At 39.7% G+C, this 26,139-nt stretch overlaps 1 protein-coding gene across 5 annotated transcripts in view; it reads right to left on the bottom strand.

Annotated features, from left to right (window-relative positions):
- Nucleotides 1-26,139, bottom strand: part of DYNC1I1 (dynein cytoplasmic 1 intermediate chain 1) — a 336,428-nt gene that overhangs the window by 75,344 nt on the left and 234,945 nt on the right. For all 5 annotated transcript variants that reach the window (XM_057550171.1, XM_057550173.1, XM_057550172.1 and 2 more), the window contains 3 exons: nt 9,232-9,378; nt 5,151-5,264; nt 2,532-2,665 (listed from right to left, as the gene is read on the bottom strand). In XM_057550171.1, the coding sequence (XP_057406154.1) occupies nt 2,532-2,665; nt 5,151-5,264; nt 9,232-9,378 (395 nt within the window). The remainder of the gene's footprint in view (nt 1-2,531; nt 2,666-5,150; nt 5,265-9,231; nt 9,379-26,139) is intronic.

The following is a 26,139-nucleotide window of genomic DNA, read 5'->3' as shown; positions in this document are numbered from 1 at the left end:
TAAAGAATGTGGGCTTCTGGAGCACCAGTAAATGTCAGTGCGCTAAGCAAAAATTTGAAATCACCAGCCAAGTGCTGCAGCATATGTTCCATGTAACAGGCACTCAAAAATTATGCCTGGTGAAACTGCTAACAGCAGTTCCACACGTGATCATTTACATTTGTTCTAGAGAACATGAGGAACTGATCTTTGAAGTGGCCCCTGGTGAGACTGCATTTGCTCTTAACAGCATCCTGAAAGGGTTTATAGGGTGCAAAACGGAGAACTTATTTAATTTATGGAAGTGGATTTGCACCTTTTCCATGTTAGGTGAAACACAGAAATTTCGCACCTCTCCCCTGTAGCCCTATATGATTAAGATCACTATGAAGCCCAATGCCTATGACTCTACAACTCTACTGAGATCTGTATTTTATATTTCAGATAGATGGACCAATGTAAACAGCAAAATCAAGCTCATTGTAAAATGATTTGTGGTTTGTACCTTAGGCACCCTTCTTTCGAACCACAGTGCATCTTCTGTGGTGTGTGCTCGAAAAGGACAAGAGCCACAGAGCACAAATATTCACCATGTAAATGGTTAGTCACATGAAAGAAAATTTTTTAAAATCTGAAAGTTATCAATGAACATGTGCTATAGCCCTCACAGATAATTAAAGCCTTGGGTTAAGTCAACTGAACCTGTGCCCTGTCGATTCTAAAAAATACGTAGATAAACCTGGGAGTTTCTGTTTGGCCCACTGTTTGCTCTCTGTGCCTCTCTCATGCCACTTACGACATTCTACCTGTCTTGCAGATGTTTGTGTGCTTACCTTTCCCACCATCATCAGTTTCCTGAAGACAGGAACAGGTTTAAATGATGTCTGCATGCCTGGCAACATCTAGCAATGCACTTTGCTGACAGTAGTTGCGCGGTGAACGTTGCCATGAATGAACAACTCTATCAGATCTTCCTATGCTTTCATAAAACTGATGTGTGGTTTTAGCCGATACTCATGACGTAGGACTATTGGGCATGGAGTTATGAGGTACATCTTCCTAGTCATCGTTTACTCATGTGAGCAGGGAAAATACTGCTTGTTTCTGTGGAGAGCACAGTAGGAACTTCACAGCCTGTATTGTGTGAATGGAAGAATCATATAGCTGAGCCACGGATGCCCGTTATTTCTACAAATCACAAATACACCAGAGTATGAACTTGGAACGATTTCTGGTTCCTCATTCAATCTAAATAGCCTGTGATGAGTGCAAGAGATGAAAAATCAATTGAATTAGAGCGACTAAAGTGAAAGAGAAATAACACACCGAGGTGAACACCGTGAACCTTTCAAAAGCTGTGAGTCCATTCATTAAGTCTTGCCATGTAATTTTACAACCCAGTCTAGATTATTGAATTCCACTTTTTCCTGAGATTTTTCCAGGAGCATCTGCCAATCTCTCAATCAAGACAGACTTCTTATCACCTGGAATCTTCATTCTGCCTTATGTATCTCATACTATTTCAGCCTCTGATTGAGAGGAAGGGCCCTTAGGCACTTCTCTATATTATTTGGTTATTGTCACTCTTTATTCCCCATATAAATTTTTAACTCCTCACTTACTATGTGCCAGGCACCAGGCAGGAAACCAATGATGAAATGGAAATAGTTTAGTAAGAGAAAAATGGCAGATGACTGAAGAGTTGAAATAAAATGTGATGAATGCTAATGTAGAAGTGAGATGAAAATATATAAAACAACAAACCTATCTGACAGCTTGTAGTCCTATCCCATTTATTCTACTTTAATTTTCTCCATAGCACTTATCACCTTAAACCACATATTTACTTGTTTATTAGTTTACTGTCATTCACCCTCAACCAGAATATGAACTCCAGGTCTGTTTTGTTCCTTACTGCATCCGTATGACATGATGGTACCTGGCACATGGTAGGTTCTTAGGAAACATTCCTTGAAAGAATGAATGAATAAAGGGAATGAAAATGCTACGGAAACATAAAGACGGAAATGATTTCTTTGTCCAAGAGAGTCAGGAGAGGCTTCAACGTGGAAAGACCTTTGCTCTGGCTCTTGAAGGGTGAGGAGGAATTAACCAGGCCAAGAAGGGAGAAATACCAGACCCAGCGGGAGAAACCGAACGTACAAACTCACAGAGGTGTGGTGGGATCAGCCATATTGGGGGACGGGTGCGTGGCTGGAGCCTGAAGGCTGAGGCTGGGAAGGGGCAGGTAGTCAAGGGTGATCAAGAATCTTCTAGGATATGCTAAGAAGCTTGGACTTTTTTCCTTCAGGCAATGTGAACCTCAAAGGCTTACAAATGGCTAAAGCCTTACAAAGGCTTACAAATGGCTAAAGGCTTACAAATGGCATCCTTATAGCAGAAGGATGCTATAAAATAGTGAAGACAGGAGGCTGTGATTTGCATTTCTTCAGAAATGCCTTTCTCATAATGCAAGGTGGTTATAATCCAGAAAGTGATAACAGACTTTTGGAAACGCAGAACACGTCATTGGTAAGAAAACAGAAACTCACCTTCCATGACGACAGGCCGTGTAGACTGTACCCTCCTCGCTGCCAACCACGAAGTTATTGACGTCTCCCGTTGGGAAAGCCATTCCGGTAACAGCCACAGGCTTGGACTTATTGTACACCAGCTCCATGCTCTCCTACCAAAACATGGCGTGGTTACATTCCCTCTGTCGACTCCTTGCCATGCCAAAGATAGCACGGAAAAATCATTTGACTAAATCGTCTGTTTGCTTTTCACACAGCGTTACAAAAGACCCCGGCTGTGCCAGAAACCACGCTTTACTGCCCCTGACATTCATGCTTCTGTGTATCTCTGGTTTCAGGCCGGCTGTATTTCATCAGTGTGTGCTGCTGCTTCTGAAGTCAGGCAGAGATGACAGGTGAGAATTTTGAAACTAATGGTGCAGAAACTAAAGATAATACTGTAATGGTTACACTTGTCAGCCCCAGGCTTTAATACAACACACAATACCCTTATATTTACAAACATTTTCAAAATCAATTGTTCGTGAGAATACACTTGTATTAATATCAGATGTACTAAGCACGTTTGTCAAAGCAGGAGTGTGTGTCCTCCACAGACCGAAACCAGAAAGTTATCACTCAGGTCATAAAAACCAGATTTCAACAGGGACTAGATTTCATGAAGGGCAGACACTGGGTGTGTAGGCTCTAAGCCTGCAAAAAACAATGTTTAAATAAGTCTTTAAAATGGTAAATGAGAGTCTTTATTTTATCTAAAACGATTTTCAAACTTGGGAATTCAAGTGTATTTTAAAAGACATTCTGCTGAATTAAGTTTAACGACAGTGAAGAATAGTTAAGTATAACTAACATCCTTGAATATTTCTGGCTATTTACATCAAATAGCCTGCTTTGTGCACCTAAAGTAACTTTAAAAAAACACATTCTAGGGGATCATGTCATTCTGTTTGGAAGTTTAGTCTTTTTTTATGCAAACAAATAAACCTAGTCATCGCAGCTAAGAAGTCCATAAATCGGAAGCACATGCTAACAGTCTGGGAAGTGCAGACCACGTGGTCATGTGACATGCTTGCAGTATGTGAGATCCAGACGCAGCGAGTGCTTTAGTGAGGGGATGCTGTGATAGTGTAATACAGAAAACTGGACCATCCGGTGGTCTGCTCCATGGCTAAAATTAGCAGAGGGAAGGTACAGTCTCTTGGTCACCCACGTGGGACAGAGAGGGAATAGGGCAACTGTTGTCTGTTCCCATGTCTGCCTGCCATCCACAGCCATGCCATGAAATGCTCCATCTCTGTGCAGAGACAGGCGTCTGCGGGCATGCCAAAACTAATAAAAATGGTCATGTAGCCCCCGTATGACTGGCTTTAATCTAAACAAACACACATTTAATCAGCAAAATGGGCAATTAAAAATTCCTAATTAGAGGGTTCACTCATATCTGTTTGCTTTAAAAGAGAACAACATATTGCTGAGAAATTTAAGACAAAGCTATAAAATACCCACACACATCTCCCAACTTGTATAAATGTTAAAGATCAGCAAAAATAGAGGAACTTAAATTGTAAGGAACTTATTAGATCTCCCCCCACACTAAAATTATAAAAAGAACTTCTTTAGTCTTAGTATTCTCTTCAACTGTATTTTGTGGAAACTTATGGGAGGTTCTTTTCGGTTTCCACATTTCCTTACGTATACTGAAACTTCTAATGTCTTCTAAAATTGTGACAGAGACATTCCAGGATTGTTATTCCAGAAAAGGGAATAGGAATGTTAAAATTGAGAAGTATCTCCTAGATATCTCTTACAATTTTCTTGATGTCTCCTCACATTGTCAAAGGCTGTAACAGGAAATTCTTCTCTGTTTTTAGCTGGAGGAGAGTGAAGTACTTTTATCCCCAAGAAATGTGGAAAGAGTATGGATATGTGTGTATTTATCTGTGGATGTAAGTGTTGCCTTCTGTGTGTGTGTACATACATATATTCTGAAAGTTGCATTTAGATGCCTCCCCCAATGGTCTCTTCCACTTCTGCTTCTTTGTTTAGCTCCCATTACTGTAATCAGGAGCAGTCTGGAAACCTTGGAACTTTTTCATTTTCAACTTCTTGTTTGTTAAGCAAGGAATGGCAGGAGCCACCCTAACAAACATTCCAGAGGAGAAAACAGATGGTTGGACAAATTCTTCAAACACACAAGGCGGTTGTCTAGGCTACAGATACAAGCAAGGGCTTGGATTTCTGTTTTGCTGGGATACCTTTTCTCCAAGGCAAGGACCCATCAGGGATCGCTCTGCTGAGCTCCAACCCCGTTCATATTTGTTTAACAATGCTGCAGGGTAAGTACAATTCCTACCACAGCCAACTTCCATAATTACTATGCTTTAAAATGGATTATTTCATTTTCACTTGAAACTGACCTAAGGATTAACGTATTACAATAATTACATGATTTGCGGTAAAGGAAATGGGTTTTGGCTTCAAGAGGAGGCTGCTGAAAACAGGCCCCACTCTTTCAAGTGCACACATTGATTTTAGGTCCTATAGGATGTGAGGGTTTGGCTTTTAGGAACTCTGTTCCATTAGGCAGGTATCTCTTTTAACCAAGATGCTCTTATGCGTAGGGGAAAACAAACCCACCTGTGGAGTGGAGAGCATGTCCAGGCTCCAGGAACACATTTTACCATCGGTAGAGACAGTGATGAGGTTATGAGCATTCTGGGTCCCAACAACATTTACACAGTACACGGGATGCTGCAGAAACATAAACACAGAGGATCAAACCCCGGTCCAAGAGGAAATGCTTATATCTGAGTGTCAAACACATTACTCTAAAGCAAGGATTAAGGAGTGACATAATCCCACAATAATACAAGCCTCAGGTCATTTGCCACTTTTGATTTGAACCTGATTTCTTTTTAAAAGCTCTGGCAGCAACACGTCGTAGTGGAAATACTCAGAAAGCTTCACCTTGCTCGGTCAGATGCAGTACAATGGAGCTGAAGCAAACGGGAGCCAATGAGGACTGATGGGACAGAGGTGCACAGGGAGGTGAAAGTGTATTACTTGAATGAGGCTCTGCCACATAGTCTGGCTTCTAAGCTCACCACGAGTGACGGAAAAAGACAGTCTTCAAAAGGGTAGAACAATTGCCTTTTGGAAGGAGTGTTACCAACTCTGGAGTTTAGTGCATTATAGCCACCGTGCCAAACATTTGTTAACATGCTTTATACAAAGTGGTTAATATTCATCAGCCTCTCTGATTTGAGGGAGAGATACTGGTGGTGGAAATTATTGGCACAAAGAACCTAGTAAGATTAAATTAGGTTTTTTAATGTTGCTGTAAAACCTAGGATTAATGATAGATTTATTTTTCAAAATATTGTTTAGGGTAGTATGGAGGCTTAGATTTGGCCAGGGCCTTGAGAAAGGTCACTTAAACATCCCAGGAATCATAAGCAAGATGCTCTAACCTTCTGTCATAATGCAAGAAGGTTATTCTACTCTGTAGAATCCTAAATGGTAGGCTAAAATCATTTGCAGCTGCACATTAAATACTAAATGGAAGGTTAGCAGAAGCACAACCTAGCAGTAATTTGGGTTAGATTTCAGGCAGCTTAGCCATCAGTGGCCAAACCACAACTCAGTCGATGCTTCTCTGTGCAAATAGCTGACAGTCTGAGTCTTTCTCTTGATGAGTTACTGTCCAAAATACCTAGCCACAACAACAATGAAACAATCTCTAATATTGGAAAGTTGATATTATATAAAGGATGGTTCCCAAACTATTATTATCATATAAACTCCTGGTCAGAAGGAACTGTAATAATCATAAGTATAGCTGTTCATCTGCCTCTCCCAAGAGGTGGTCCAAACTCTGCTCAAACACCTTTCTTAGCCAGTTTTAGCACTAATTCTTGGGCAGTTCCTCCTTCTACCAATGGGGATGAAGAAAGCTCAAGGAAATACTTCTAGTGAAGTGCCCTCTGACGTCATATACATCAAGTCAAATAATACGTATGGATTGTTCTTATACTACCCCTCCTCCCCCCAGCCTTGTCTTGCTCTGACCAATCATCACCTATTCCTTCAAATGCGCTGAGGACCTGGTTTGCAATACCTTCCCCATCCTGGACACTCTCTTTTGAATATGCTATCTTTTGTCCAGGTTCCCCTTCCAGTGAAGTTCTGCGAATGAAACCTAACCGTCTACCTACATTCTGACTAACTGAATACAGAAATACAGGGAGCATTGAATTGTCACTTCTCATGTGATTTAAAAAAAAAAAAATGCCTGTGTTAATGCATCTTAAGATTTACACTTGCTTTTTTGGCAACTGTGTCACCTTTTACCTATGCTGATGGAGAGTCAACAAAGTCCCTATGCCTTTTTCACACCACGTTCCTGCAGAAACCTTCAAATGGATCAGCTCTAGTAGATCTGGACAGTACAGCAGAGATCTGGAGCGAAATATTCTTCTGATCAGGTCTCTAAATACCAAAAGGACCGACTGGTCATGGGGCTGTGGACAATGCTTTTTCCCAAGTCTCTGGTGTATGTGGCACGTACAGCAGCGTACAAACTCAAGGGTGAGTCACGTGGCGTCCTAAGCTCTGCATGCAAGTAAACTGGAAGAATGGATGAGACACATTCTCGCCTGAAAATGGCAGACTCAGTAAACTGAAGAATGAGAAAGCAAGGTCCAAACATTGTTATGAGCCCCAAATCTGCCTAGTGCTTTTTAGCAAGAGTCCAATAGGGTTTCTTTTGTTAACCACAGAGCATCAACACAAATCTCCAAAACCCTAATGGATCGGGACTCCTAAGGGTGGGTGTAGTAGGGAAAGAAGGCATCTAGAAGGATGTAGAGAGCAAATGCCCTGAGAAGGAATGTGTGTGGTAGCCCCTCCCTGGCTTTAATCAGTACTACAGGCCTGTGCTTTCAGGAGTAATCAAACTCAGTTTAAAAGAAAAGAGAGATGTAAAGAAACCAGAACAGAAGCAGACACGTGGGCATGCCTACTTATACACACACACAAACACACATCACTCTGCTTAATGGAAAGAAAAAAGCAATGGTACCGCTCATTTTTCCAGTATAGAAGCCAGATTGTTTTTATTTATTTTAGGAATAAACTTACTGTGTGCCAGAAGGTTTTTGCTTTAATTAGGATTTCCTGTTGTCCCAAATGCATATGTGTGGTGGGTGTGAAAGGAAATTAGTTAGTAATCTGTGGTGGGACTCTTTTTCCTTAACCACTTTGGATCCTGGTACCAATCAGCCAGGCATGAGTGGAAGTTGAAAGACAAGTCACAAAATTAACTGTGCTCTTTGAGCTGTGGATTCAACAAAACACAGCAAAAGAGAAAAAAACTGTTATTTTATTTTCTAACAGAAATAATGTCACTCTGTTTGATAATAACAGTATTTTCATTGTGAAGATCACATCCTAAGCTGCTTGGAAAAGAGATGAATACTTTGGAAGAGCTCCTGCATTTGGATTCTCCCCAAAAGCTTTGTGCTAAATGTTCTAATATCCGGATTTATAACTTTTTGAAATTTCAGGAGGTATGCTCACAAACACACCAGATATGCACACAGGGCCAAGAAATGGCTTCGTGCTCCTTGAGCAAACACCTGCATCAAGCCCGTCTCCTCCTGGGTCACAATTTTCTGTTATTAGTTTGGAGAAATGGGGTAGGCAAGAGCAATTTTCCAAGATTCCCAAGAACTAGTTTCACCTGCATGTGTGTTAGGCCCAAGTCAATCAGAATTAAGGCTGACTTGGTATTTGTCATTTCCCATCGTCGATCTTACAAGGGTGGAAGAATTTTCCTCTTCATGGTCTCAGCTAAAGCAGCTAGCAGTTCTTTTTCAAAGCTAGATGGGTTCTGAGGCCAGCAGATGAAACAAATGAGGCAACCACATTAAGGAAATTGAAACAATAGTAGAGCTGTATCCTTGGGCATAATTTGGGCATTTCAGAGAAAGGACATCAATTCCCCTGAATGTCAGGGTAGCAGAGATTGATGGAGACATGCCTGTCTTCTTATTCCTCCTAACAATTGCTAAACGCACCTGTCATTCTCTTAAAGGAAATGACAGACTAGTTGTCTTACGAACACTATACTGAACCTCTTCTGCTAAATTATGGGTAATGGTTTTGAGATGTTGACTTTTAACCCTAGGGATTATACTGTCACTGTAGACTTTATCGTTGAGACTTACACCATGCATTCCAGAATTTAAAGTCACAGCACTCCCTCAAATCACAAGTGGAAAAGGCCTGTTGGCAAAAGTCCCATATGCCATCCCTAGACAGAAAGTGCCTACTCTTTATGGTCTATTTGAAAATATGAGTTTCCACCTTATAATGTAAATGTGAAGAGTTTCTTTGGGAAAACAAGTTCACAGATGCTTCTTCCAAGGTTTCTCCCTGTGGCATTTTTTAGTTTTAAGCTATCCTCCCTGGTAGCTTTTGGGACATCCAAAGAGATCCTTTCTATGTGTTAAAACTTGTAGATCGTTAAGAGAGTCCTCTAAACCCAGTGCTTCCTTCTTCTACTTTCCACTCGGCTTTCCTTTAGTCAGTCAGGATGCAATCACTATAAGTTAGATACTTCGAAGTTGGAGTTACTAACAACAGCCGTACTTCTGTCAGTTATCCCCTCTTTCAGGGCTTGGATGGCTGACCGGGATGTGACAAAACCTTGACTTACTGTGTGTGCAGCAGCCGACAAGGGTGTCCGCTGGACTGGCGTCCTCCGATGACTGCGATTATCCCACAGGACAATCTGGCCCGAGTAAGTCCCACCAACTACCAAGTTGGGATGGAAACGAGCAAAGCAGACGGACATCACAGAGGACTGTGGGAGGGAAGAGGAGAAAGGCATCCTGTGAAATGGTTAGAGGAGGCTTGTTTCTTCCTGAAGAAACAACTGCTCATCACATAAACTCAGCACATCCTGGAAAACACAAAGCAAATGTTAAGCGCACAGTGTGTAGGACATTTTGTACACAGACAAAGAATTTCCCTGGAGAGGCTGGCCGATGTTTACTCCTTGAAACTTGAAATCTGAAGTCTCGGCCACGTCATCAAATAGGCATAAACCCTGTCTTACGTACATCATTGTTTTGTGGTCTGTAAAGCTTGGTTTGTGGATATTTCCCATTTATCAATAAAATTACATCAGAATTAATATTAATTCTCCATTAGTCTTTACAAAACAATTCTTTATTTGAGGGCATGTCCGCATCAGTGTACAGTGTTGGCAAGGCTTTGAGGACTTTGAGACTGGGTACTTTTTTTTTCTTTTTGGCTTAATGTAGACTTCTAGGAAGTGTACTGATCTCAGACTGATCCAACTGGTTCCTCCCCAGATTCCCTCGCCTCCCATGGGCATTCTCCTGACCTTTATCCTGCCCACTTCAGACAATTCTCAATGTTATTCTTTGCCTATTTTAACAAACAGTCAGAAATGGATTTCAGTCCAGCTCTGCCATGGCCTGTCATAGCATCATGAATGTGGTTTCTAAAATTCCACAGAAGACGACTGGGCACTACATTTTATAGGAAATTACTTAGCTGAGCAAGAGCCATGATCCATTTAAAATCAGACAAGCTGGCTCTTCCACATTTGCTAAGAAGTCCACTGTGATTCCTGTTGTGCTTTACACGGTTGCATTTACACACGAAAGTAACTGTTTTTAATAAACACACTTCACCCTTTCAATTAAATTCAATGAGTGATCTTATGTGTAAGGAAGGCATTGTACCAGGCATGATGGGAATACAAAGGTAGTCATTGCCCTCGACAAACCTGTGCCCTAGGAAAGAGAACTAAAAAGCATGCATTCGATGAACATGCTGCCTAGTCCATACCTTTGTATGGAATAAGAAAAGGTGCCTCTCTGCACAACATAGTCACGTGGGCGTGTGCCCTGGCAAGTGGAAAGTAGATTTTTGTCCTCACTTGTCCCTTGGGTTTGAGATGCTTACGCAGGTCACAACTTGCACACACAAGCAGCAGCCCTGAAGGTGATATGGGCCATGACTAGATCATAGGAGCGTGTGTGTGTGTGTGTGTGTGTGTGTGTGTGTGTGTGTGTGTGGTGGGGAGGTGAGAAAGGTTTGGTTTAGCTAGGAGAGGGGAAAAAAGAGGGGAGCGGAAAGGGTGGGATGCTTAGAAAGACCTCATGAAAGGGAATGCATCACCCTTGATGTAAATGTGGAAGGTTCAGCAAGTGGACAGGGAAAGAAACAGTGATCCCTGAGAGATGGGATGATGGGAAGACAAGACTGGAGGCCCCAGAGCAGAGGCTGGCGAACAGCCACAGTCTGGTTTGGCTGAGAAGGAGCTTGCATGGAAGAAGCAGGGAGTAGGAAATGTGACTGAAGGGCTCATCCGGGCCAGACAAGAGAGGACCTTGAATGGCAGGAACTGTGCGGATTGTTTTCTGTGGGCAATAGCGAGAAATCACTGCTTTCTGAGCAGAGAGAGAGAGAGAGAGACAGGATCAACGGTTGTAACTGATAAGCCAGTAAAGCAAAGAAGTGACTGAAAAAGAAATGATGACCTCTTCCTGACTGGGAAGCTAACTGTCCATTTAAAAAAAAAAAAAAAATCAGATCTACTATCAGCCTAAGGCTAGTTCCTAGTCAGAGTCTCAGATTCTCTGAAGTACAATAAAGCATGTAGACTATTTTTCAATGTCATGTTTTCCTAGTTTGAATGATTCTCAATTCCAATTCCTTGAACACGATTCAATGGGGAACGTGCTTGTGCCCCAATCTGGTTTTCATAAAGTTCAAGAATAACTCTCAACAATGGTACTGAATTAAAGAAAAAGAAAATAATGCTGGTCAGCTTCTTGTTTTACACATTTCACAGAAACGATTCTGAGCTTTCAATTGATGAAATTCTTATTCTGCTTGAGCTATGTTGGAGACATTTTCTTTGAAACTTCAGAAAGACTTAAAATTATCCAGGTGATATCAACAATTGAATTTACCAAAGCTCCAATGGATATAAAGGAATGTCATTAAATTTGAAAAATCCAGAATTAAACCACTTAATTGCTTTTGTGTTTCACTTAAATCTCAGCAAATACTGCTCCAAACCTTACAAAGTTTGTTAAGAGACTAAACTACAGAAAAACAAACAGTGGAGGTATTTCTACAAAACAGAAATACATAGTTGGTGATCAACCAGAATCCAACACCACAAGGTGAGAACTTAATTCCTACTTTTTCATTCATTAGTGTGTCCACTTTTCATTCATTCATTAAACACACAGTGCTAAGTACTAACTAAATCATTTCAAAAAACGTTAAATGTCAGAAAAGCACTCCCATCTCGAATTCAGAATTCTCTTTACATTTGATAAAAAGTCAAATTATTGTGAAACAGAAACAGACTCATAGACATAGAAAACAAATTTATGGTTACCAAAGGGAAAAGGCTGGGGGAGGGATAAATTAGGAGTTTGGGATTAGCAGATACAAACTACTTATATATAATATAGATAAGAAACAAGGTCCTACTGTATAGAACAGGGAACTATATTCAATATCCTGTAACAAAACATAATGGAAAAGAATATGAAAAAGAATATATATACAGGTATAACTGAATCACTTGCTGTACACCAGAAACAAACACAACACTGTAAATCAATTATACTGTAATTTTAAAAAGTCAAATTAGTGCTAAAAAAAAAAAAAAAAAAGAGTAAAACCACTTTGGAGCATCAGAGTTCTGCCATTAGAGTCTACTTTGTTTTGCTTCAAACCAATCTTTACGATACCTCCATGAGGAAAAAAGAGTAGAAATACTTTTTATTTTATATTTGGAAGATTAGAAATGATGGAGAACTTGTGATTCATCAATTGCACTTATTTTTTTAAGCTCAGTATGTTAATTATAGTAAATATTCTATGTATTATAGACTATGTATAAATGTTAAAAATAGATCTCCAGGGTATGCCACATTTGACATAGTACTATTCATATGGAAACTCTAAGGCAGTATGATCACAATTATCTAGATGTAAAGTTTAGAATTTAGTCATTTCTTGAGATGTTTCAAAGTACCCTGATGTTTGATTTAATGGTAGCAAACACTTGGTTGATTGACTGAATTTTTAATTTTTCATCCAAATGTTTAGGTTCCTTTAGACACATGGGAGCAGTCCCCGAACTACAGTCCTGACAGAGACAGCTGTTCTTCTAATTTGGAAAGTCTGCATCAAACCACGAGTAGTACAGTGTCTTAGAAAAATCCCTGCAACCTTGCACTGTTCGTACAGCTACTGATCTAGTTGTTGTTGCCAACTGTCATGGAATTTATTGACTGTCTGCATAAAGAGCAAAGGATGATATCATCCTGTCAGTTGTATCTATTGGGTAAAGAGTAAAAAAGCATTCCAGAAAAATTGACTGACACTACTAAAACATGTGGCTTTTTGTTGTCCTCATATTTAACAGTACATTTTCTGAAGACATATTCTATGAAAAACATTTAATAATACTAATGCTATCTTAAAAATGTCATCACTCTCCTAGGCATTTAAAATTTTGGATTCATTCAGTTATTCAGTGTCATAATAAAGCATTAAATGATTAATACAATTTAGACAAACAAATTGGAAACAAGAAGCTTCCCCACCCTTGTTATTCTTGGCTCTGTAAGAATACATATCTATATAGTTTGTAGTTTTAACTTTTTACCTATTTTATTTTATTCTTTAAAATATTAGAGCCTTGAAATTATTTTGGAAAATAACATATGGCCTTTAAACATTCAAATCAAGTAGTTTACATGAGTGGAAAAATAATGATAAAGATGATGAGAATTTTGCAACAATGCCGACTGTCTAATCAAAGTAAGTTTTCCCGAGACTACAGTTGAACTGTTTTAACAAAGCTAGTGATTTCACTGATGTGGCCATATCGATGGTCAAATCAGGCCCCAGAAATATGATAAGCTCCTATGTTAAAAGCTTCATGTAAAACTGGTGAGCTTGACCGTCTACATTCCAATACAAGTAGCACAGAGACATTATTACAGGAGGAACCACTATTTCCAATAGGACGAGCATGCCATTTTGATTATTTTACATACTATAGTCCCCCCAAACCAGGACAAGCAAGGCAGTGAGACTATGTCTGGAGGATCAGGTTATCTCTATTGACAGTTTCTGGTGTCCTCCGCAGACGTGGGCGCCCAGAGGCTCCTGAGGAAACTGTTTATTTTCTAATCTTGTGCAGACTGCCTGGTGCACAGGCAGCCCTCCTCCTTATCCATATTGCCACATGGCCACTTGCACACGAGCTGACCCACAAGAACAGGGTTCCACGCTCTCATCCTCTATTTCGAGACAAGGCAGTTTGTTTCACCCCGTTCACTAAGGGAATTCCACAGAGACGAGTCGGGTGGAGGCTCCACTCTCCACGTCTCCCTCCTCCCGCTGCACACCAACTGCATTCAATTCCAGTCGGCCCCAAGCCCTCTTTAAGTGGCTGTGGGGCTGTTTTCTATTTTATAGAGTTAATCCAGGCCAGCTTAAGGATGGTACTTTCCCTTAACCACAGACCCAGATGCCCAGGGCAAACAGCCTTGGGTCACTGCTGGTTGGGCAGCTGGGTGCCGTAGGTTCACATTTGATCTGGTCGCCCGGGTCCTTTTGTGTGTAGCACTCTGCCCGCTCCCCAGCCATCATGCCTGGGCAGGAGGGATAGGGGCCCTGCATTCAAAAGCATCTCTTATTTCAAGTACCATCTCTTCTGGGGAGAAGTTAATCCTTGAGAGGGAATGGCCATATTGTTGCCATATGCTGTTTAATGGTGGCTGACATTTTATTTGCCTAAAAGCTAATGCTTAGCTGTCAGAGGGTTGTGAGGCAGGCAGATCAGATGCTTCTGGCTACTAGTGAGCTAGTATATATTTCTGCAAGTACCTAAGAAACCCTCAAAGATATTTCGTTAATGGAAACAAATGTAATTGGAGAACACTGCTGTCGAAACACCTCTTACAGGCAATCAGGCAGCACCAAGCATCTGACAATGTAGAAGGTTGTGAAGGTGGAAAAAACCAAGACATGAGTCATGAGTTGGGCATTTAACTTTAATTGAGATGAAGGGAAAGGGTCTTTCCTCCTTCAGAGCTCTCTTTTCCTATGCCTCAGTCTCTATCCTAGGGTACACACGTCACTCTTCTAAACTCTAAGAGTAACCATCATGAAAGTTACCACCCCATTAGTAATGAGGTGTGCAGGAGCAAAAGCTGAATTAGCTTGCTTGCTACTTCTGGACTCAGTTTGTATTAAAAAAAAATTAATGAAAAGCAGCTGATTCTAAAATCTGATTTCTGGGAGATTAGAAACCACTCATTCCAATGACCTTTCTTCGAATCCCTTGGAATTTTCATGCCTCTCAGTACTGTGCGTCCCTAGACCTGGGCTGTGTGCTGAGTACACAAAAGTTAGTGCGCAAACCACACTGAGGTGCCACTTCACACCCTCTAGGACAGCTATAATTTTTAAATGTTTACGTGTCAACTATACCTCAGTAAAGCAAAGGGAAAAAACAAACAGAAAAGGAAAATACTAATTGTTGGTGAGGCTACGGAGAAATTGGAACACTCATACAGTGCTGGTAGGAATGTAAAATGAGGCAGCCACTCCGGAAAACAGTCTGGCAGTTCCTGAAACCATTACACATAGAGTTAACATCTGACCCGGCAATTCCACTCCTAGGTATGTACCCAAGATAACTGAAAACATGTCACTATTCGAACTGTACATAAATGTTCATAGCAGCATTGTTGATAACAGCCAAAAAGTGAAAACAACCCAAACGTCCATCAACTGAGGAATAAACAAAATGTGATGAATCCATACAATGCAATATTATTCAATAAAAAGGAAGGAACTACCGATGCATGGTATAACATGGATGAACCTTGAAAGGACGCTAAGTGAAAGAAGTCACAGAAGGTCACATATTGTATGATTCTATTTATATGAAATGTCCAGAACAGACAAATCCATAGAGGCAGAAGGAAGATTAGTGGTTGCTCAGGAATGCGGGTTGGGGGAGAATGGGGAATGACTAATGGGTCTGGGTCTACTTTTTGGGGTGATAAAAATGTTCTGAAGTTAGATAGTGGTGATGGTTACACAACTCTGAATACACAAAAAAAACTGAACTGTACACTTAAAAATAGTGAATTTTATGATGTGTGAATTATATCTCGATTTTTTTTAAATAAAAAATTTTTTTAATTTAAAAACTTTTAATTAAAATTTTTTAAAAATATATACATTGCTTATATGTGGAATCTAAAATATGGCACAAATGGGACTTCCCTGGTGGCACAGTGGTTAAGAATCCACCTACCAATGCAGGGGACACGGGTTCGAGTCCTGGTCCGGGAAGATCCCACATGCCATGGAGCAACTAAGCCCGTGCACCACAACTACTGAGCCTGCACTCTAGAGCCCGCGAGCCACAACTACTGAACCCACGTGCCACAACTACTGAAGCCTACGCACCTAGAGCCCGTACTCCGCAACAGGAGAAGCCACCGTGATGAGAAGCCCATGCATCACAATGAAGAGAGTAGCCCCCACTCGCCACAACTAGAGAAAGCCCGCGCACAGCAACGAAGACCCAACACGGCCAAAAATAAATAAATGAATAAATTTATAAAAAATAAATAAAATAAAATACGGCACAAATGAACCTATCTACAAAACAGAAACAGACTCACAGATATAGAGATCAGACTTGTGGTTGCCAAGGGGGAGGGGGCAGGGAGAGGGGTGGACTGGGAATTTGGGGTTGGTAGATGCAAACGATCACATTTAGAATGGATAAACAACAAGGTCCTGCTGTATAGCACAGGGAACTATATCCAATCTCCTGGGATAAACCATAATGGAAAAGAACATTAAAAAAAGAATGTACATGTGTGTAAAACCGAGTCACTTTGCTGTACAGCAGAGATTGCCACAACACTGTCAATCAACTATCCTTCAATTAAAAAAAATAAAAATAAAATTAAAAAGAATAAAAATTCAATCCATAGTTAAAACTCTTCCAACAACAACAACAAAAAAGTCGGTGTGCTGACATGGTCCTAATCTCATGAACCTTAACAACCTTATTTCTTATCTTCAGGACAATGGTCTGGACTACTTTGACCACTCTTTCCTCAAATAATTATCCTCTTTACTTCCCCCAAATAGCTTCTTCAGTTTCTACTCCCTGAGAGGTTCTGGAGGTGGAAAGGGAGGGTTGACACACTTGGAATCTCGAGACCTGACTTCCTGCTCTGATACCTACTAGTTGTATACATCCTCTAAGCCTTAATTTTTTTGCACATTTGCAAATTATTTATTTATTTATTTTAAAAATTGTGCTGAAATACATGTAACATAAAACTATTAACCATTATTAAGTGTACTGTTCAGGTGCATTAAGTACATTCACACTGTTGTGTAGTCATCACCACCATCCTCCATCTCTAGAACATTTTCATCTTCCCGAACTCAAACTCCGTATCTATTAAACACGCATCCCCCATTCCCACCCTCCTCTCAGCCCTTGGCAACCAGCAGTCTACTTTCTGTCTCTATGAATTTGACTACTCTAGGAACCTCATATGAATGGAATCATAGAGTGCCTTTTGTGACATCTGTCATGTGTCACTTAGCCTATGTCATAAAGGTGTTATTATACCCAGGTAGCACTACAAGTATTAGTGCATGCATGCTGTGGCATATATCAGAATTTCTTTCCTTTTTAAGTCTGAATAATATTCCATCATATGCATATACCACATTTTGTTTATCCATTCATCTGCCAATAGACACTTGGGTTGCTTCCACTTTTTGGCTATTGTGAATAACGTTATTGTAAATATACAATATTTACAAATATTGTAATTGTATACAGATTCTCTCTTCAAGACCCTGCTTTCAATTCCTTTGGGTATATACCTGAGAGTGGAATTGCTGGATCATATTCTATTTTTAAATTTTCGAGGGACTCTCATACTGTTTTCTATAGTGGCTGCAACATTTTACTTTCTTACCTGTAATGCACAAAGGTTCCAATTTCTCCACACCCTTGCTGATTCTTATTCTCTGCTTTTGTTTGTTTTGTTTTATTTTATAGTAGCCATCCTAATTGAAGTGAGGTCCCATTCTAAGCCTGAATTTTCAATTCATGGCAGGAGCATGAGAGTTCTTGCCCTGCCTAGAAACAGAGCATTTTCTTTGCCTCTCTTCCCTCGGGCCATTACAAGATTTGAATTAAGTAATGCAGTTTAAAGACGATAAACAACATTGCATGCTCCTATATAGAGTTAGAAGTGACTTCTGTGATTTGAAGAAACATTTCCAGAGAAAACAAAGGTCCAGAGATGTTTTCATTTTGCTCAACAAATCTTTTCTAAGCAGTTCTGATAGTAATGCTAGGTCCTGCCTTGATGATCTAGGTTAGAAACTGTCTCCGAGAAGTTTTACTGCACCTTTTGTTACATGTTTTAACTCTTTGGAGTCCTTATTTTGACAACTCTCTGCTCCTTCCTGGGACACTGAGTCTCTCTGGTTTAACAGATCTTCATGCTTGGTTATAGCTCCTGTTGTTGATGGCAATTCTAAGTCCTGACAATTGACTGACTTTGGGTAATGAGGAAGAGGAAGAAGAGGAAACTATGAAATGTTAGCACCAGAGATAACTCTACAGTGAAAGCCAAGATGAGATTCATGCCACATTATTATTCAGACATACTCATATTGCAAGCACTGCCAATTTAGGAGAATTTAGGCTCTAAATCTTAGTCCCTTCGGTGTAAGAACTTTGGAATACAACAAAATTCTAGGGCAATGGGATAATCTACACGCTAATTCCAGGAAGTTTTCTGAAATGGGATTTTTCTTATGTTAACATATTGCACACTTTGAGTCGAGCTGGGACTTACTTATCTGTGATGTGACTTTACATCTGATTATTATTATTCATCATTTGCAGGTGCATGGACCTCTCAAGCTATTTTCTAAATCAGTGTTACTCCAAACTTGCCTGTACCTTAGCATCACCTGAGGACCTATTTAAAATTCCCCAGTACTCAAGCCACAAACCATACCAATTAAATAAGAATTTCTGGGGGTAGGACCCAGGCATCAAGATTTTTTAAAATTGCATAGGAAATTCCCACATGCAGTCAAGTGAACAGTACTGTTTTAAATCAGTGGTTCTTGAACTTATCTGAACATAAGTACTTAGTTTATTAAAAACACAGATTCCTGGGTCCCAGCCTGGATCTACTGAATCAGAGTTTGAAGAGGCTTGGAGGTCTATGCTTTGTGTCACTGAGAAATTTGGAGGACCTGCAAACAATGAATTAGTTGAGTATGGCTGAAAGTCACTGTGAGATGAATCTCCTTTTGCATCAATGTAGGCCATGCCTGGGATGTTTCCTTCATGGGGTCATGCACCCATGTGCACAACCTGGCCAACTGAGACACATATGATACAATAAAATTTCCTCTGCCAAAGTGCCATTGCTTAATTTCCTTCAATTTGACTTGCTAGTTTTTACATCTCTCCTGGCTTCCCCTTCCCTCCTAAATGATTAGGCTCTTAGAAAGAGATCATTGAGAGGGATAGTAAAGGTTTAGGTCCCAAGTTCCCTTCAGTATCATGCTCCAAGCTGACACTGAACACCTGAGAGTTTTCTTGCTTATTATCAGGAGGGCTAATGAACATTATCACTGTCACACTAGATTACATGGTTATTTACTTGTGGGGGCATTCCAAATTTTTGAGCACCTACTAAGTGCCAAGCACGTTGTATACATCTCTCTATCAGTCCTATTAGGTGGGTAATTTTGCCTCTTTTTCTTCAGATTAGAAAACCCAGACTCAGGCAAGTAACGTCATGGGCGTAAGATCAAATGAATAGTGAGTGGCAAAGCCCAAATCTGAACTATGGCCTGGCTGATTTAGAAGTCAATATACTGTGAAACCCTGCATGAACTGAATGCAGGTGTACTTTCTCTTTGAGATATACAATCCTCCCCCTTCTGACTTCATGCCATGGGACGTGGGACTCATGATCACAGATGACCTCATGCATCCCTACAGGGCAGAGAGGGCTTTTGGGCTCTCTGTCTGCTACAGCGGCTTTGGCGTGGAATCTCCAACCCCTTTCCAGCCGGACCTCTGTTGCTAGTATAGAGATCGATCACGTGACTCAACAACTCCTACTCTACCAGTTTTGAAAGGTGACAACAGAACTAATTAGCACCAATTGTGGTAATACCTACCATGAGGTGGGTTGTTCCTGCTGAGAACTGATTGAGACCAAATAATCATTTCATGGGAGTCTACTGAACAGCTAGCAGCTGGAAACCAACTGGGTCACTACTAATAAGCTCTGCGTTTACTGTCACTGCTTTGGGAGAAAACGCTTTGTTTTCATCTTGTCACTATGCAGCCAAATCAAAAATGCCATTTCAATACAACCTTCTTAAAATGAGTGTTTATACCCCTAAATAATTATGTGAACTGTTATTAGCTCTTGTGAAAAGGGGAGAGTGCCCCCATGTGCTTTAACGAACAAAAGAGACTTCCTACTTAGAGACACAGACACAGGAACCCAGGGAAAATTCTTCTGAACTCAAAAAATGTGAAATACACATACATTTTTAAAATAAGAGGTTCATTAAGAGATGGGATTCTCTTGGATAAAGTGGTCACATTTTGGAAATGAAAGATAAAGATTATGCTAAGTGAAATAAGTCAGACAGAGAAAGACAAATACTGTATTATATCACTCATATGTGGAATCTAAAAAATACAACAAACTAGTGAATAAAACAAAAAAAGAAGCAGTCTCACAAATACAGAGAACAAACTAGTGGTTACCAGTGGGGAGAGGGCAATATATAGGTAGGGGGAAAAAAGGGTTATTATGGGATTATAGGAAATCATCTGTGTGAAACTTCTAAAAACTGTAAAGCACTACAGATTTTAAAGAATCTTTCATTCAATGAAAAAATTAAAAAATTTAAAAAAAAGAGAAAGAAAAGGATGGCCTGCGTTAAGGGAAAAGTTCAAAAACAACAATCAGTGAAAATTTTGAGGTGTATTCCATCCTCACCTGTACCTGGAGAGTCTCTTAAAGATCCATGCAATGCAAGACACATACAGAACAGCCATCATTAAAAAGTCTACAAATAAATGCTGGAGAAGGTGTGGAGAAAAGGGAACCCTCTTACACTGTTGGTGGGAATATAAATTGGTGCAGCCACTATGGAAAACAGTCGGATGTTCTTCAAAAAAACCAAATAATAGAGTTGCCATATGATCCAGCAATCCCACTCCTGGGCATATATCCTGACAAAACTATAATTTGAAAAGATACATGCACTCCTATGTTCACAGCAGCACTATTTACAGTAGCCAAGACATGGAAGCAACCTAAATGTCCACTGACAGAGGAATGGATAAAGAAGATGTGATACATATATACAATGGAGTATTACTCACCCATTAAAAAGAATGAAGTAATGACACTTGCAGCAATATGGATGGACCTAGAGATTACCATATTAAGTGAACTAAGAAAGAGAAAGACAAATACCAGATGATATCACTTGTATGTGGAATCTAAAATACGACACAAACGAACATATCTATGAAACGAAAACAGACTTACAGACAGAGAGAACAGACTTGTGGTTGTCAAGGGGGAGGGGGGAGGGAGAGGGATAGACTGGGAGTTTGGGATTAACAGATGCAAACAATTATATATAGGATGGATAAACAACAAGGTCGTACTACAGAGCACAGGGAACTATACTGAATATCTTGTGATAAACCATAATGGAAAAGAATGTGACAAAGAATATATATGTATAACTGAGTCATTTTGCTGTATGGCAGAAATTAAACACAACATTGTAAATCAACTATACTTCAATAAAATTTAAAAAAAAAAAGCAAGACACATACCAAAATTTCAAGGTGAAAATGAGACCTATACACACAATTTTTGTGTGTGTATACATTCCAGCTAAAAACTACCCAACAGCAAGATAGAGAGTCTTGGTAACAAGTTCTTTAAAATGCCAAGCCACTCTTAGGAAGTAACTGCTTCAGACTATCAAACACAGTGGTATTGGAAACCTTCCTTGTGCCAGGTGCCAGACTAGATATGACCCATGTGTTACATTGCCGAACAACTAGGAAATTTCTATTTCCTTGTTTGTTAAAGGGAAGTTTGTTTCCCACAGAAACTTTATTTGTAAAAGGAAAAGTGTTTCTCACTCCTGTGTCAATCCTCACAGCTAGTAAGAGTTCTGTAGAGAAATCAGCACAAAAATTATCATTCTTAATTTTTTAATAAACTTTATAACAGTTTTAGATTTGCAGAGAAGTTCTAAAGATAGTACAGTTCCTATGCACCTCACAGGCTGTTTTCCCTAATGTTAACATCTTCCCTATTGCTACATTAGTATGAGTACATTTGTCACAACTAATGAACCAATATTGATACAATATTACTGAAAGCCAAACTTTATCCATAGGTTCTTAGTTTTTACCCAATGTCCTTTTCTTCCAGAATCCCATCGAGGACACCACATTACATTTAGACATCATGTCTCCTTAGGTTTCTCTGGGCTGGGACAGTTTCTCAGACTTCTCTTATTTTTCATAATGTTAACCTCTTTGAGCACTGGCAGTCAGGTATTTCCTAGCATGTCCATCAATTTGGGTTTGATCTTTTTTTTCCTTGTAATTAGGCCTAGACATAGATATTCTAGGTCTTAGAGAACATTTGAAGAACAACAACAACAAATCCAAGAGTTTGAGATCAGTTGGTGAAAGGGGATTGTAACACACCCACATTCAATTTTTATAAATTAGGTTATTTCAAAACTTTACTGTGAATAAAGCAAGGTGGAGATATGCATCATTTTTTGACAGTAATGCTCAATGAAACATGCTCAGGTCAAAGAAGCTTTTTCAGTCTAGACTTCCAAACATTTACTAACCATTTAGGGTCTCCTTTTCGGGAAATATGAAACCCAGGTTGCTATGCCTAAGCTGGAATAGGGGTTTGGTGCAAGCTGAAAGCAAAATTTTGCTTTATAAAAGGGACAAAAAAGAATAGGAAGAGATGAATATATGGTTGTTTTATATGTTAAAAAGCACCAGCTTTCTTCAAATCAAATGTCTAAATCCTGCCTAATTAAAAAAAGGAAATTGATACTTGGATATGGCATGTGTTGACATCTACCCCTTTGATTTATATGAGTATGAACTACAGAGAACAGATTATTCAAGAGAGAAGAAAGAGTTCCAATTTGACAGGAAAGAGTGTAGGCAGCATTAGCTTTAGTGCTAGTTAAAACATGAAGGATTAATAGCAAAAAGGGAGGGAAGAATTGTGACTGTTTCCAGTTTAGTATCTTCAAAAATGCTTGGGGTTTCTGAGAATGGCTCACCCAACCACATGAAAGTGATGCTAAGGGATTCAGCCACACGACTTCTCTAAATCCAGGGCTGGGACTGCTCCACTTTTACCATCAAACCATCTTACTTAAAGTGTAGCCACAAATTAAGTTTATTTTCTCTTGAAAAAGTACTAAGTCCTTTCGAAGGGGGCAAACACAGCATTCAGGAATATGGGTCTCCCCTGGCCTCGCCCCTGCTTCCTGCCTCCTACTCCCTCCTCGATAGAGTAAGTCATGGAAAAAAAAAAAAAGAGCCAGCTTCTTAGTCTATGAATTCTTCCTTGGCTATATAAAAAAGTCAACAATGGCTTTCATCTGTAAAATTCAATAGAATTCAGTTACCAGGTTTTTTTTTTCTTTTTACAAACAAACAATAAATAGGCTAATCGGATTCAGAATTACTGTACTGGCAAGAAGGTCTAAAAACAACTGCATGACAGATCTGTTTCTTGCTTTGTGGGCAATTTCTTTCTGAATTTGTAGGATTCAGGTTTTGTGCTAGAGGAGGTCCGAAAATGAGGAAGAAAATGCAGTCTCATATGTCACTCGACAACCCCCTGCTGATAAAATAAATCTACATTTGGAGGATCCACCCAAGGAGTCATGGAACATCCCACATTAGATCATTACCAAGCCACTTAGGTTAAAAATTACAGGGGGACCATTAAAAAAAAAAAAAAGACTGAAGTGTTCCACTACGCATAGGCTCTTGACATGGTTTTTTTTTTTTGAGTTACTGTGGTGTGTTTTTTGCCAGCTGTGACAGTTCATGAAATCAGTTGGATTATTCTAAATTTAAGAAGGTAAAAGAATTTGTCAAGAAGAGGTGCTTTCTCACATTAAAACTGTATGGTGAATACAGATCTCAGGGAAGCAAATGAAAAGTGAGGTCCTACAGCCAAGAAGCAATGTTGTACAAAGGCAGAAGCTGTCTTTGTCTCTTTTTATCTGCCTGGAATTACTTAGATATGCTTATGCCTAAGGCAGGGAGATGAACCAGATGACCTCTTAGGACTGTGTCTAGCTTGTTGGTTCTATTGATAAACTGCTACTTTGAAGTACTGAAAAGGACTAGAAAAAAACTGAGTTTAAGTGCTTGCTAAAAGATCAATGAAAGAGACAAGGGTAAACTGATTTTTGTGACTGTCACCCAATCCCAAGTCTCACCCATCCCCCAATTTCTACACCAATGTTTTTTTCCACTAAAGATTCTTTGATGTTTAACAAGAAACCCAACAACTGAGAGTGAGTAGAGTGTGGAAAGGGACAGAAATCTGTCCTGGTGGTTCATTTCTAAGCTTAGATAAATCCTCTCTTAACATAACATTTATGTATACTTAGAAGACCAATGGATAAATGGGTATCAATTCCCAATTGTTGAACCTGAGCTAGATTTTCAAAGAAGGACAAATAATAAACAAACCCAGAGACAAACAAAAATGTATGAATAAAAATTCCTTTGGGATCAAATGATTAAATTTACAGCACTTGAGATTTTTCTGTCCTTTTTGTCCTCCAGGGGAAAAACCCTATCTCACAAGACTCAGAATGCACAAATTAAAGGCCATTTACATGGAGTTTGAAGTTCTCAGTTCTGGAAAAAGAATCTGGAGGCATAGTGAAAGCCTTCTGTCAATAGAATTCTGTCTGAACCTTGTCCTTCACTGAATTCTATGGGTGATAGTGCTGGTCAGCTAGAAGAAATGTGATCATACTTCTCAAACACATATGTCAGAGTACACTCAATGTGTGTGTCAGTCAATTATCACAATGGAGTGTGTAAATAAAAATACACAAGGACAATATTTTTTCTCCTTTTCCCTAAAAAGGAAAAAAAGAAATGATTTTATGTAATGAATAGGAGCAGTTTTCATAGTAATCTGAGTTTTGTTTACAGACTTGTGATGATGAGTATTTTATCTTGGGAACCGGTGGCTCTAAGATTCACACAGTACCCAGTGTACTCTTCCAAGAGTTGAAAAAGGAAAGGTGTCCCATGGTCCTGGAGAACCAGGAATAATATGAAACCAGATAATGAAGAGTTAAGAAAAGCTTCTCAGGCTGCTAATGAACTCCATCCTGCCCTGGTGAGACCACCCTCCTTTTAAGTAAGAGGTAATTTAATATGCATCTAACTCAGTTGTGTTTGGGCTTCATCCAATCTAAGAGTATCAGTGTGATAAATTATAATGAATTGTCTGCAGTACTTCACAAAGTGACTATAACAGACCTGAAAAACAAGATCTCTCAGCCTGATTTTCCAGCTCCCTTTGAATGCTTTTCGCCTGATTCCTTTCACATGCACCACTCCAAAACTTGAGAATGCTTCTTATAGCTCCTCCACGCTGAAAAGTTATGTGCTTCTGGCCCCATTTGATTAGATCCACAGTTGTTGGCTGTCTATTACACTTGAACATGACACCCACAGTGATACCCTCCAAACACTGCAGCAAGAGCTCCTTTCCTTTCCAAATGGTTTTTCTGTGTTAATTTCCTTTTGTAATCCACACAGTGTGCTGGGAAGTCAGTCAGTGAAATAGACTCGATTCCTAGTTCAGATTCTGAAAAAGCAGCTGGATCTAGGCACCATAGAGTCTGTAAGGAAAATGGGCAGAGACTGAAAAAGGGGTCAGGAAACTCAAGTTCTAGCAGGGCCTGGGACTATAGCTGTGTGACCCACCTCCTTTCAGAAGTAGTTTCCTCATTTAGGTGAGCAAACACTGCCCTAGAGAAAAGGCCACCTCCATATTTCCTGACTTTAGAGAGTCCCAGCTCTTCAGAATGCAAAAGCAGGACTGTTCTTCTATAGAAGATCCTTCACAAATAAAAGAGATTAGATTGGGGTTAAATGGTTTGTTGTGCTGGTCAGAGGACCAGCAGCCTTTAGGGTAACACAAAAAACTTGTGTGGGAGGGGCAGGATGGGATTGGTTTTTTTCCTATTCATAGGATACAGATGTTGTTGTGTAAAGATCCATGGACTGGTAAGCAAGACGATTTTCTGTGAAAATCACGTTAATTCTATCAGGCTTCATTTCTTCGTGGGCAAAATAAAATGGGCATGTTGAACTTGTAAGCTTCACTCCCAAGGGCAG

Source organism: Balaenoptera acutorostrata, chromosome 7 (genome assembly GCF_949987535.1).
Source record: "Balaenoptera acutorostrata chromosome 7, mBalAcu1.1, whole genome shotgun sequence".
NCBI lineage: Eukaryota > Metazoa > Chordata > Mammalia > Artiodactyla > Balaenopteridae > Balaenoptera > Balaenoptera acutorostrata.
This window is presented reverse-complemented; position numbering and strand designations above follow the sequence as displayed.